At 43.3% G+C, this 14,348-nt stretch overlaps 1 protein-coding gene across 2 annotated transcripts in view; it reads right to left on the bottom strand.

Moving 5' to 3' along the window:
- The window catches only part of SYNE2 (spectrin repeat containing nuclear envelope protein 2), a 328,404-nt gene that overhangs the window by 30,573 nt on the left and 283,483 nt on the right, over positions 1 to 14,348 (bottom strand). For both annotated transcript variants that reach the window (XM_080809784.1, XM_080809785.1), the window contains 3 exons: positions 10,121 to 10,276; positions 7,461 to 7,619; positions 6,271 to 6,437 (listed from right to left, as the gene is read on the bottom strand). In XM_080809784.1, the coding sequence (XP_080665910.1) occupies positions 6,271 to 6,437; positions 7,461 to 7,619; positions 10,121 to 10,276 (482 nt within the window). The remainder of the gene's footprint in view (positions 1 to 6,270; positions 6,438 to 7,460; positions 7,620 to 10,120; positions 10,277 to 14,348) is intronic.

The raw sequence follows: 14,348 nt of genomic DNA, 5'->3' as shown, positions 1-14,348 counted from the left end.
TAAAAAGTTTCTTTTCATGTCTTTGATCCTTCTGATGGTGAGACAACTATCTAGTCTAAGAGGGAGGGATCCTATGGGAGCATGTCTGAGTAAGTCCCTCCTTCCAACACTGGCCCAATGGTCCAAGTCTCTACCATTCAGAGAAATGAAGGCGGAAGGTAAAAACATTGATGACATTTTTTTACATTAAAAAAAAAAAACCAAAACCATGTTCATTTTTCCATAATGAACATCAGAAAGTACAGATAGGCACAAAGAAAATTATAATCATCAATGATGTCAACACCAAAAGATACCCAATGTAAACATTCTGTAGAAAGTCTTTCCACTTAGCTGTCCCATCTGTTTTAGGCACGGACACCACTGATCATTCACACATACTGCTAGAGTCTTTAAAAAAGAGGCTCCACTCCCCTTGGCCCATGGGCCCCATGTCTCTGAAGAGGCTCCACAACCAGCCAGAGTGACTTACCAAAGACACACACTGGCTTGTGGCCACAGGGCTCCTGCTACACAGGACGGAGCGAAGGCTGTGATTAATGAATGGTGAGGGGGTTCTGGGAAACAAAAGTAGATGGATTTTTAGGGAGTCCAACTACTGGGTTTCTGAAATCAAAGCAGGCACAGGTGAGAAGTGTCAGACTGAGTCTTCCTTTGGGAGGAGTCCCACTGAGGGCAGGACACTGGGGAGGTGTGTGTGTGTGGGGCGGGGGGCAGGACCCTTTTTTCAGACCTTTGGTCTCTGCTGGCTAAAGCAAGTGAACTTGGCATCTTTTGTCCCTCATCCAACATCCTGTACCCAAAGTGCTCCCACTAATAGGTAGCCTACCTACCCCCTCTAAAACAGAGGATCGAACACACTGGTAGTTCTGAGAACTTCTTTAGTTGTCTCTCCTGCATTCACATTTTGTGGGGTCCGTTTTCAAAGATATTATCTAAGAGAACATGGGGAAGGAGGAGCGAATAGCTATAATAAATTTTTAACAAAAATTTTAAGGAGACTTATTCTTTAAACGAGATTTTATTTAGTTGAGAGAGAGCTAGCATGCAAATGGAGTGGGGAAGGAGCAAAGGGAGAGGGACCAGCAGACTCTGCGTTGAATGCAGAGCCCAGCAACGTGGGGCTTGATCCCACGACACTGAAATGATGACCTGAGCCGAAGGCAGACACTTAACCAACTGAGCCACCCAAGCGTCCATGAACAGCATGTTTTTTTAAGAGTTGAGATGTTACAAATACAAGCTGCCCAAGGCCCACGAGAATTGCTAGAAGCTCCCGCAGCAATTCTGATGGACAGCCAGTCACTGTGAATTGTGATGTCTACACCACGGCCCATGTAACTGTATGTGAGGGATCAGCATTAAGACTGACTTGGGCTCCCCTGCTCCCTTCTTTGATTAGTTGGTTATTTCAGGAACTGCAGCCCTCGGGCTCTCTGCTTTGATTTTATAAAAGCTGAAGAACACTTTACAAGGAGAGGAAGAACTGTGGTCTGGGTCTGAGCTTGCCCTGCTCGTCTGTTACATACAACCACAGCGAACCGCGCCAGAGGTTGTGTGTGTGTGTGTGTGTGTGTGTGGCCGGACGGACCCATCACTGTCCTGCTTCCTCTGCCACGCTCTCGTGCAGGGTTTATCAACAAGGAGACCGGGGCTCACAGGGGGCCCAAGACTTGTTTGTAGCAGGTGGCAGGTCCAGCATCTCTGACTCCTGGTGCAGCACGGTGACACTTTGCCCTGCCGCTCACTCTAGCTCTCTGTTCCCCCGAAGAGCGCTGCTGCCAGTACCCGGGCACTTGGGAGAAATGCTCATTCTCAGCCCCACCCAGACTTACAGAATCAGAAGCTCTGAGCCCAGCAACCCAGGTTTTCATGAGCCCTCTAGATTCCGATGCACGTTTAAGTTTGAGAACCCACTGCTCTGGAGTAGATAGTACATTCCACATTGAGTTCTACATTTTAGAAAAATTTGAATAATCCACCTCGAAAAGGCCAGCTCTCAAAGGAGCCCAGGGCTCTTTAGATGCACGGTGGAGCACGACAACCAGCCCCTGGTGTCATCCCCACCCTGTGCAGAATCGCCGCTGCCCTGGGGTCAGTAATTTACTCTCTGTGACCTGCAGTGTGCCTCTCGCTAAAATCGAGGATACTGCCCTTGTGGGATTGTGGTGAGAAGGAAAGAATTTATACAAGGAACCGGACTTCCAAAACAAACAACACTGGTTTCCTCCCCTATCCATCCATCACGAAGCCTACTACTTGAAATGGTCAGAAATTTAATGTTTTTAGGTAACCCTATCTCAGTATTTTACCAAGTCTTCTGAAATTTACCTCTATTTTGCTGAGAACATGCCCAAAACAACAGGCCTTAAAAAAACCTTTTTCTTTTCTTTTTCAATGATTAAACCTGACTGAGATCATAGACATTTTTTTTTAAGACTTTATTTATTTGACAGAGGTCACAAAGAGGCAGAGAGAGAGAGACAGAGAGACAGAGAAGAGAGACTGAGAGAGGGAAGCAGGCTTCCTGCTGAGCAGAGAGCCTGATGCAGGGCTCCATCCCAGGACCCTGAGATCATGACCTGAGTTGAAGGCAAATGCTTAACCAACTGAGCCACCCAGGTGCCCTGAGGTCATAGATTTTTAAACACCATTCTAAACTCTGAAGTTAAATGCTTGGACTTAAAATCCTGAGGTCATGAGGCTCTTTTACCTATGCAGGGTTTCCCTACAAATCTTACTTACGAAATGCTGCGGCGGCTACAGGGGTGAAGCAGAACACCGTGAGCAGGAGAGGAAAGGTGAAATGGTGTCCAGAATTCTGTGGGCTAATGGGCTGTGCATCCCACAGGACTACAGGTTCTGCTTGGCACCGCTCAAACCTAAATTCTGCAGCCTGGGCCCCCAACCCTCTTCCCCAGTGGCGATGCCTCTGTGTAGGACCCAGCATGTAATCAGTGTCAGAGATCAGACAAGGAGCTAATTCTACATGAGGGTGATTGATGGCGGGTGCCAGCTTGCTGCCTCAATCCACAAATTCACCTGAAGGGCAAACTCAACTCGGAGTTTCTTAGGCTCTCAGCCATCTGTCTCACCTGGTTTTTGCTTTAAGGTAAGACAAGTTACTCCATTTTCAGTTTTGAGGGATTAGGCTCTCATTCACTGTACTCATTACAAACCAGAAGCGTCTGGGGTAACAGGGAGGCAACACAAACTACGGGTTGAAACCCTGGTGGCCTCATGTGCTGGCTATGTAACTATAGGCAAGTTACTTATCTTCAGTGTCTCAGTTTCCTTATCTATAAAATGAGCTAACGGTGTTTACCTTTCAGAATTACAAAGAGGACTACGTGAAATCGTACATATAAAGCACGTGGTCAAGAATATAGCTGGCAGCCAATATACTTCCTATTATTTCAACTCCTTACTTTGCCAATTGCTCCCTCGAGGAAGACTAATGAAATGTCACTTGCTGTTTTATCTCTTTCCCACCAAAGAATTGGCTGAAGACAGGCAGCCAGAGAGAATAGAGGAAAGGAAAGAGCCTATTACACTCCAAAGTTACAGAACCAAAGCATGAATGATTAAGAACAAACTGTGACTCCAGTCTTCAGGAAGTATAATCTAGACCTTACTCCTGATGAGCCATAAACAGGTCTGATATCATCATACCCTCAATCAGTACCAGGTGCCCAAGACAACTTAGGACACAAGGACAATGTCAACAACGACCTACTAGACACAATTCATCCAACAGAAACGATCACATTCTTATGCACTGGAATGTTCATTTCAACAAGCATCCGAGGCACAGTTCTAAGCACTGGAAATAAGACAGTCCAAGACACTGGTCTCACAGAGGAAGGATCGCTCAGTAGTAGACACAACTGAGGGACTCCTCTCCTATTCAACAGACGTGGTACTTTGTCTTAGAGTCTGAATAAGGACAGTGATAACAGCCACTCAGTAAATATTGGCTCCCACACGCTGGTGCCGTGCCACATGCGAGACGTGCCATTTACCCTCACAGCGGTGCTGTTAGACACTTTTTGCAGATTTGGAAACTGAGGCTTAGAAGGGTTAGGTACTACTCAAGTTTCTGCCATAAGTTAAGTGAGAAGTCAGGACATGCTCAAAACTTGCGCTCTTAATCCTTATTTGGGTTACCGCCATGGATTTCTGTTTTGTTTTGTTTTGTTTTTCCAACTGGCACAAAAAGAAGTCGAATTCAGCCCAGCCTACGCTGCCAGGCAAATCACCCTAGTATTTGCCTTCAGCAGGCCTTCAACTGCTAGAGAACCATGAATGACTCAGACTTGACTTATGAGGCCCAGTCTTCAGCTGAGTTTGAAGATCTTCTAAGCTTTAGCCCCAACCCATCTCTTTAGCTTCGTCCTCTCTATTTGCACCCACGGAGCTTCTCGTCATTTCCTGGAAGATTTCCATGCTGCCCTATCTCTGTACCTTTTCTTTTTTTTTTTTTTTAAGATTTTTAAAAAATTTATTTTGAGAGAGAAGGTGAGAGAGAGAGAGAAAGCACAAGCAGGGGAAGAGGCAGAGGGAGAAGCAAACTCCCACTGAGCAGGGATCCTGATGTGGGACTTAATGATCATGACCCGAGCTGAAGGCAGATGCTTAACGGACTGAGCCACCCAGGTGCCCCAGTGTACCTTTTAATTTTTTATTTTATTTTATTTTATTTATTTATTTATTTATTTTTAAAAGATTTTATTTATTTATTTGACAGACAGAGATCACAAGTAGGCAGAGAGGTAGGCAGAGAGAGAGAAACAGAAGCAGGCTCCCTGCTAAGCAGAGAGCCCAATTCGGGGCTCGATCCCGGAACCCTGGGATCATGACCTGAGCCGAAGGCAGAGGCTTTAACCCACTGAGCCACCCAGGCGCCCCCCGGTGTACCTTTTTAAAAAAAATATTTTACTTATTTATCTGAGAGAGCAGGCAAGAGCATGAGCAGGGGGAGGGGCTTGATCCCAGGACCCCGGGATCATGACCTGAGCCAAAGGCAGACGCTTAACCGACTGAGTCACCCAGACACCCATCTCTGTACCTTTCTGCTCACAACACACGTCTATCTATGCTACCAGTAATATTCAAGGATCCCAACCTCTCATGCAGGACCATCTGGTAACACCCCTCTTCTATAAGGCTCTTCCTAATCCCCACCCCCACTCCAGAAAGAAGAGCTCTGAGCTCTCAAACCACTTGGCTTTACAGCTGCTCCCATTAACATAATTGACTCATCTTACTTCCTGTCAGTAAATTCTCACAGCACTTAACCTGGCGCCCTTGCTGATTGAAATGGGTTCACTTAGGGTTTACAGTAACAATGAGGTCAAGGAAATAAATGCCAAATTATTAAGAGTATCTTATTTTCATTACTCCCTAATTCTTCACCCTCCTTACAGGTTCTCCTGTGTATTCCGCTTTGTACGTTATGAGAAAGACTCATCCGGCTGGTGTAAACACAGAACCGCGTGAGTGGTCCCAGAATTGAGTGACCCTTTTTTTTTTGTATGTCAGGTTGCATGTAAAAAAAAACACTTTGCTTGGGGTCTGTCTTTGGAGAGAGAATTTGAAGACAAAAGGCCCTTAAAAGTTTAGGGTGGCATCATCTTCATTAATTTGTGAAGGGAGATAAAATTACTGGTCTTATTTCTAATAAGGTTGTATTAGAGAATTTAACTTTGATTTGTGGCCACAGACATGTCTCTCCAATCCACATCTTAGGCCCAGATGTCCAGCGGGGCCTGGTGTGCTGAGCACATACATATAGAGGACCCCTGCCTTGAGTGTGCCAAAGCCCCGCAGAGAGGATGGTCAGGAACCTGCAGACCAGCATCTAGAAATCAGGCCCGTGTCCTGACCTACTTCATTTGCCATGTACCAGCAGCAAGAGGCAGGCATAATTTTATTTGGGGGATGTGCAAATCCTCAAGCAGAGTTAAAATTTCTAAACAGTACCTCCTCCTCAAGGATCTCTTCCCATATTAAATTTCCAACTCTCGCTGAAACCTAACTTGGTATGGAATTTGAAGCTGAAAAAAAAAAAATTAAAGGGTCATATGCTAAAATACGATCATCCTAAAAGGTTGAGGTAAGAATTTCCACTCATTTTTACCAAATTTTGCCTTTCTCTCTAAGCTTATAAAATGGCTGGACTGCCTTAGGGGAAGACCGAGCTCAGTTTCTCCACCTGTGAAGTAACCACGGCACCTAGGAAAGAAGAACGACTCGTAGGCCACTTCTCACCTTGATCCGATGACATCAAAGAGATGCTGCCAGCGGTCACTGACTTTGTTGAGCTTGTCCTCGATCTCAGCCGCTCTTGTCTTGTTGCTGGCCTTAATCAGCTGGTCACCCATGTGCTTCAACTGTAACTTGTTTTCACTAAACAAGTTTATCTCTTCCATGCAGTCCTGGCAACGGCCCCAAAACACAAAGCCTCAGTTACTACTGAAAACTCATTTCTTTGCCAATTACAAGCATAGAGTTGTCTCTTAAAATGAAGAAAAAGTTCCCAAAACTTCTCACACCTGGAATGCAACTTGTCAGAGAGTAGCTACAGTCGAACCACGCCCACCTGGCACATGTGTAATATGGAAGGCAGTTGTTACGGGTTTTGTTTGGGTTGGTTTTGAAAGCAGGCTCCGTGCCATGAGATCAAGACCTGAGCTGCCAGGTGCCCCCAGTAGTTACTTTCTTCATTCAGTAGCCCCGGCTTCCCCTCCTAGATTTCTTCAAATCTAACCTACTAGGTCACTGAGGACAATGGAGTGTAACTAAATTAGCCTATAATATCACTAAGGGCCCTTCTGGATGACCGCACCAAGAATGGCAGCCCCCCTCTTTAAAGATTTTATTTATTTGAGAGAGTGAGTGAGCGAGAGCACCTGAGCATGGGCAGAAGCAGAAGGAGAAGCAGGCTCCCCTGCTGAGCAGGGAGCCCAGTGCAGGCCTCGATCCCAGGACCCTGGGATCATGCTCTGAGGCAATGGCAGATGCCCAATGGACTAATCCGCCCAGGTGCCCCAAGAATGCTCTTTCTACCTTTCTCTGTGGCGCCTGGTGGCCCTTTCAAAATTCTAAGCCCAGTTGCTGCTGGCCCCGCACCTTCGGCACCTTTGGCGAGGAACACACCTTCACAGCAACAAGCAGAGAAGTCTTAAGTCGAGGGGGTGCGAACTGAGAGAGAGCGAGACTTCCTGAGAGAAAGACCAGCAAGCACCTTCCCTCCCCCGAATGGTCCCACATCTCCCATCTCTCTGGGATCCTCACTTACCAACTTTTCTTGAGAAGGAACAAGACAGTGAGAAAGGCTCTCATAGTTCTGCAAGGTTATTAGAACTAGATCTGTAATGTTATGCCACTCTGAGCCTGTGAGTGAGGGCAGAGAATTCCGAGGCAGTCGTGACTCCTACCCCGGGGGTACTCCTGCTTACCTTCTGTAACTTCTCAATCATTTCTTCAATACTAATATCTGCCGTCTGTAGAACTTTGTTTTCCATCTGCACCAGCCATGCACACAGCTCTTTATTTTTTTCATTAAACATAATCCATGAGTTGAGTCTTTCTTCAATCTCCTGTTTGCGTACAGCCACCTGGAAATGAAAATGCATTTGGAAGCTGAATATAGGCAGGAAAGAAAGCATTTCCTTTCCCTTCCCCCCATTAAAAAGAGTATGAATTTCATTCATCTTCATCAGTAACCCTACAGACTTTAATCACTGTTTACTTAATACCTAGGGTTCACTATTGATAGTTATACCTTTGATAAATGCCAGAAAAAGCAACAAAATAAAGACCATGTCTGAAGTGTAAATGACCGAAAGAATTCAGCTTTATCCAATGTGTATCTATTATTACCAGGTTATGTTAAAAATTAGAAACAGGGAAGGTTAGATAAATACATTAAAACATCACCGAATTTTTAATCCCCGTTCTTTCAACATACATTTTTTTTTTAAGGTTTTATTTATTTATTTGACAGAGAGAACACAAGTAGGCAGAGAGGGAGGCGGAGAGAGGAGGAAGCAGGCTCCCTGCGGAGCAGAGAGCCCAATGTGGGGCTCGATCCCAGGATCCTGAGACCATGACCTGAGCCGAAGGCAGAGGCTTTAACCCACCGAGCCATGCAGGCACCCCTCAACATACATTTATTGATGGCTTGCTATATGCTCTTTAAAGTTTTATGACCCAAATCTTTTTATCTGTTTAAAAACAATCAAGTCCTAATTCTTATTTAAGACCAATGTCCTGCCTATTTAACTTAAAAACTATAATCTAGATTATAACATAAATCTAACATTTGTAATGCAAATGGACTACAAAATTGGTTATTTCAATATTTTAGTGGTAGCTTTCAAAAATAAAGCAAAACGGGGGCACCTGGGTGGCTCAGTCAGCTAAGTATCTGTCCTTGGCTCAGGTCATGATCCCAGGGTCCTGGGATTGAGCCCCACATTGGGCTCCCTGCTCAGTAGGGAGCCTGCCTCTTCCCCTGGTTGTGCTCTCTCTCTCTCTCTCTGAAATCAACCAATCTTTAAAAAAAAAAAAAAGCAAAATAAAGTAAAAAACAAATGCATATCGCTCATTTAATCTACCTTCCCATTATGCACTATGGCTTTGGATGGAAACTATGGAAATGGAACCAAATACTCTTCTGTAGGAAGCAAGCTGACCCAAATAACCAAGAGTCCGTTATGCACGAGCAACCCCTACATGGGCTTCCACAAAGGCTCTTCCCTCCTTAAAGGGTTCAAATGTACAACTTAAATATAAAGAATGCAAACCAGCCTTTCTAAATATACAAAAGTATTCTCAGCTCTAAAAAATCTTTAGAATCTTTGAGTTAAAAGAGTTCTGATAAAGTTTTAACCCCCTACTTCACAGATGGGGAAACTAAGGTGTTAACTCCCAGAGGCTTTCCTGCTATGGATAAGGAAACAGTGATCTTTTCAGAGGGAGGCAAAAATACCTAACTAAGACTTTTACATCCACCAGCCAAATGCGTTCAGAAGGCTCAAAGAACTAGCCCTAAAAAAAAACAAGTTTTGTGTTTCATTCCTCAGGGCATCTATTTATCTTAGCTTTTTAAAATCCTGGCATTTCGTACAGCTTCACTCTGATTGGTTTCCTAATGGTAACAATTAGGAACATCTGGGCCCCAGTCTCTGCTTCCACCTTCGTTCCAGAATACTTTTCACATATCCTAAATATCTTCTTTTACGTAAAATATTAATAAAGATTCTAAGAGGCCATGTACAATTACAGTTCGTTATGAATATTAAATACTAATGCCAAGAAGGGAAAATGATTTTACTTTATTAAAATGCACTCAAAAGCATCTGGATTTCAACTTTTAAAAAAAATCTCAACTTTTAAATATCTCTTAGTTCACAAAAATGAGATTAAGGAATTCATTTTTCTTAGAATTCCATGTTCTTAAAACAAAGATCTATTTGAACCCTTTAGTTCCCGTCTGTCACAAACATGTACCATATGGGACTATACCCACGATCTCATTTTTAACAAGTAGAAGGGATCCACTGAGATACTAAGTGAAGCTGCTGATCATTTCTTTTAGAGTTTTGAGAAAAGCCAGCTACTGGAAAGAAACATCGGGCTGCACATGAACCCTGAGTTCTCAGACAAAACACCCCTCTGTGGGGCACCAAAGAAGATGCCTGCTGTTTGTTGGGCCCAGTGAGATACCGCAAAGACACTGCCCTAAGGCCAGGACGAGACCTCTTTGCTGAAGTCCTGATTCTAATATCCCGATGGGGGACTCATCATCGACCCGACAAACAGCAGAGTGCTCACCGCTGCCTGTCATGGCAATTCCCCCTTCCCCCCATTTAAGGTAAGTTTTTAAAAAAGCTTATTAAAAGTGTTACAAAGTACCAGCACGGAGCCCTGGAGAAACAAAGGGGCAAATCTGTTACTCCAGGGTGCTGCCTTCTAAAGGAACAGCAGCCAGGCTGGGCTCTAGCTGAAAAGGGCCTCCGGTTCAATGAAATTAAGTCCCTTTCTACTTTGTCTGGCCTTCGGAGACATTTCAATAAACTCCACAACAGCCGTGCCCTGCAGTTAACTGACTTACTCTTAAGCAGAGGTCCTCCCATTGTCTGTGCAAATGCTCTGTTTGCTCCTCCAAAACCATCACGTCCTCCACAAGAATGTGCTGGGTTAAGTCGGTCTTCATAGTGTGAAGTTCTTTCAAGTTCTGAGTCCAGTTGCCCAAAGACTTCTCTAGTTCCTGCATTTAAACACAAGAAGGGGGGAAAAATCAACTCAAGCTGCTGTTGTTTCCAAACCTGTAGGCTAATCCTTTGATTGGACTCTGGGGGAGGGGAGGTCCGGGGAAGGGGGCGGGACCTTCTGAATGAGAAACAGCCCAAGGCAGCCGCCGCCGCTGCTCCTGGGGATGGGTCCCTCTTCACCACCTTTTTCTCAGAAGAAAATTCTTTTCCATCTTTATTTTAATTTCCTCAGGTAGTTCAGATTTTTATACAATTAGTTCTCTTTTAAAATCATGTATTGAGAAGAAATTATTTTTGGAGTCTGGCAACAGTCTCACACACATGCACACTTAATTCTGAAACTGTTACAAAAATGTATAAAGTGATTTTTCCATCTTTAAAACAAAACAAAACAAAACAAAACCGTAAGAAATGCATTGTTGCTACTGTGGCAATCGTAACAACAGTTTCTGCTGGAAGGGGATTATTCTGGTTAAGCTTCAAAAAGAATGAGTATAATGGAAGAAAAAAATAAATTCTTCCCTAATAACTGGCAGAACTTGGTTAGCAGAAAATCTCCCCTGGCTATGGAAACAATTATTATTTAAAATGTATCAGATTTAAACCTTCTGAATTCTAGGACTTGAGAAAATTGCTTTCACAATAGGGGAGGTAAAAGGAAACAGCAGGAAGGAGGACTCAAGAGTCTTCCAGATTTTCATTGTGCTCACAATTCTTCATACTCTGGCACATTCTAAGAATCTCAGCTCATACCTGTCTATTGCAGTAGAAAGAAGATTCCTTCATTTACATCAGAAGTAAGTCTGAGGGGTGGCAACAATGAAAGTGTGTTAATTCTGATTGTTTTTCAGAGTTCTAAAGGCTATGCTGGCAGGATTACATGACTTGCTGACAAAAATTCACATTTAAGGGGCGCCTGGGTGGCTCAGTGGGTTAAGCCTCTGCCTTCAGCTCAGGTCATGGTCTCAGGGTCCTGGGATCAAGCCCTGCACCAGGCTCTCTGCTCCGTGGGGAACCTACCTCTCTGACTACTTGCGCTCTCTCTCTCTGTGTCAAATAAATAAATAAAATCCTTAAAAAAAATTCAGATTTAATAAAATGGCCCAGAGAATTCTCTTTCAAGGTTGCATAAAGATTCAGAAATGGCTTTATAAGAAAAATCATCACTTTAAACTCTTGTTACCTAGTTTCCCCCTCATGATTCTAGTAAAGTGGATGAGAACAGATTCTGTGTGGAACACTTCACTAGCTACAGACTCACAGGTGGAGGGGTGCCACTCATGCACTTCAAACTAGAGACCCCCAAGACCGCTGAGCTTTGTGCAACATTCCCCAGTCTGGTCCAAGACCTCGTTCACAAGTGCGGTCTCAGATGCCTGCACAGTAAGGACACCTGTTTTTGTTTTCCACAGCCAGGTTTAAATTATTTGGTTTGGATACTTGGTTTCCCCCTATGACTGAATATGGACTTTTTTTTTTTTTTAATTTTATTTATTTGTCAGAGAGAGAGGGAGAGAGAGAGCAAGCAGGCAAACAAGTGGGAGGCAGGGGGCGGCAGGCAAAGGGAGAAGCAGGTTCCCCGCTGAGCAAGGAGCCCGATGTGGGACTCGATCCGATGACCCTGGGATCGGGATCTGAGCCAAAGGCAGAAGCTTAACCGACTAAGCCACCCAGGCATTCGGAATATGGACATTTTTATAATTCTTAATAAATTTTTAATAATTTATTAAGAATAATTAATAATTCTTAATAAATATGCCAAATTACATCCTAAGAGGAATGACTACCTTTCTCCACATACTTTCTGATGTTGAGTTTTATACATATATGTTTAGACAACTTTAATATATATAATAATTAGTTATTTAAATTTGTTTTTCTTTATTTCACCCTGATGCTTCCACAGATATATTTAGTTAATTCCTACTTACATTTTCACATCTCAGACACAAAGGTAATTCCTCAGAGGAGCTTTCTCGGACTCATCAGACAAGGTTGGGACCCCTGTTTTATGCTCTCATAGCCCCTGTCCTTTTCCCATCTAACACTCACCATGCTTACAATTATTCCCACACACACATATCCAAGAGTGAGACCTTTTGGTTAACACCTGTCTCTCCAGTAGTCCAAACTGTCAGCTCCATTATCGGTCAGAGCCGTGACAACACTGCTCACCACCTACCATGATGCCTGGCGCATCCAAGTTCTCAGAGGGAGAAATGCAGGATGGAAAGGAAAGCAATCTGGCAATGTCTTCAGAACTTTAAAATGTTCATAAAGTGACAAAAAGCAAGGAATCAAAGAATGTACAGAGCAAGGTCTACTGTGGAAGTTATTACAGCTCATCACCATTTGTACAAACAGTTCAAAAAATCATGCTTTGGTCTTTAAAATATTCCAGATTTGCTACCAAATCGTAACTGCAAAAGGACATGCCAGTTCTGTTGATATTGCCTAAAAGATTCCCACTTTACACAGGATGTAAAATTTAGTTGCTGAAGCTGCACAGTCCTTGCCTGGACTCAGACACAGCACGGCGGCATTAATTAACTCAGTAACCAGGGGGGATTGTCAAGTCCCATTTTTCTACCTTACCATTTGGGTAAGGTAGACCTTACCCATTTGGGTAAGGACCAAAAATGAATGTGTGTCTATATAATTATTGGCCTATATATGCACAGAAAATCTTTGGAAGAATACACAACAAAAGGTAACACTGGGGTGCCCGGGTGGTTCGGCGGTTGAGGACTGGCTCTTGGTTTCAGCTCAGGTCATGATCTCAGGGTTGTGAGATCGAGCCCCACACTGGGCTCTGTCCTCAGGACTGAGTCTGCTTTAGAGCCTCTCCCTCTACCCTACCCCCACTCCCCCCACCGAAATAAATAAATACAACTTTAAAAAAAAATGTGTTCAGTGCCTGAATTAGATTTTAATACATGCTAAAGAAGGACTCATAAATCCATGGTGAAAGAAAAGATCCTTCTTTGAAGGATACTGGAAAAATCGATGGCTTGGAATGAAACAATCAGATTAAACAAAAACAAAAACACCGATTGCTTCTGTGGAGAGGAACCGATGGGAGCATCTTCTGAATTTTGAAACATGTGGCAGTATTATGAACTGAAAAATTATTTTAAAAATAAAAGTGTCCCCCGAGCTCTGTCACTGGACAAGCCTTATAAATACAGACGGCCACTAGGCCAATCTGGAACAGTGAAAAGCTAGTATGTAATGAAGTGTTAGTCCATATGTCAACTTAGATGTAATGAGAATGTCCTCTTCTGAGGAGGAGAGTGAAGCTCAGACTGGCCAAGTGGTTGGTAAATCTCTCCCAAGTGACCTGGGGATGATAAGCACCTTCCTAGACAGGCTTCGGGTTACTTGAGTTCTTTTTGGAATATGGTCATGGGATTGATGAACTCAATGCTCTTGGTCTCTCTTCCCGATTTTTCCAGTGAGAGATAGAACACGGAGGCTGTGAAGCTGAAAGGATCCCGCTGGACGCTGAAGAGTGGGGCACTTGGGAAATATTATGCCTTCCTAAGAGTTTACAGTTCACATTCTGTACTGTTTCTAGACTTTATGGAAGGAAACTCTGTGTCAACTGAGAGTATGACTCTGAATTATCTTCTCTGTCCCTGACATCTAGATCTATACCTAAAGATGCAGAGATCATAAAAATGTTGAAAATTAGGGATACGTAGGAATTTTTTTGACCTAATAATATCATCACTAGCAAATACCATACTTAGTGGTAAAATGTCAGAATTATTCTCTTTAAAATCAGGAACGACGTGAAGGAGCCACCTATCGGTTCTTCTACTCAAAAATGTTCTGGAGGTACTAACCAGTATAGAAAGAGCAAGGAAAAAAAAAAGTTTAGAATAAAAAGGAACAGAAAAAGAATCATTTTTCTCAGATGGTGACTGTCTGCACAGACACCTAGAAGATTATGCAAATTATTAGAGTTAACAAAAGAGTTTAGCATGATTGAATATAATAACCAAGAATTATCATTTCTAGGCACCAGTGATAATCAGAAAATATAATTTGAAAAAGTATTTTCAA

This window comes from Martes martes (genome assembly GCF_963455335.1).
Source record: "Martes martes genome assembly, chromosome: 7".
Lineage (NCBI taxonomy): Eukaryota > Metazoa > Chordata > Mammalia > Carnivora > Mustelidae > Martes > Martes martes.
This window is presented reverse-complemented; position numbering and strand designations above follow the sequence as displayed.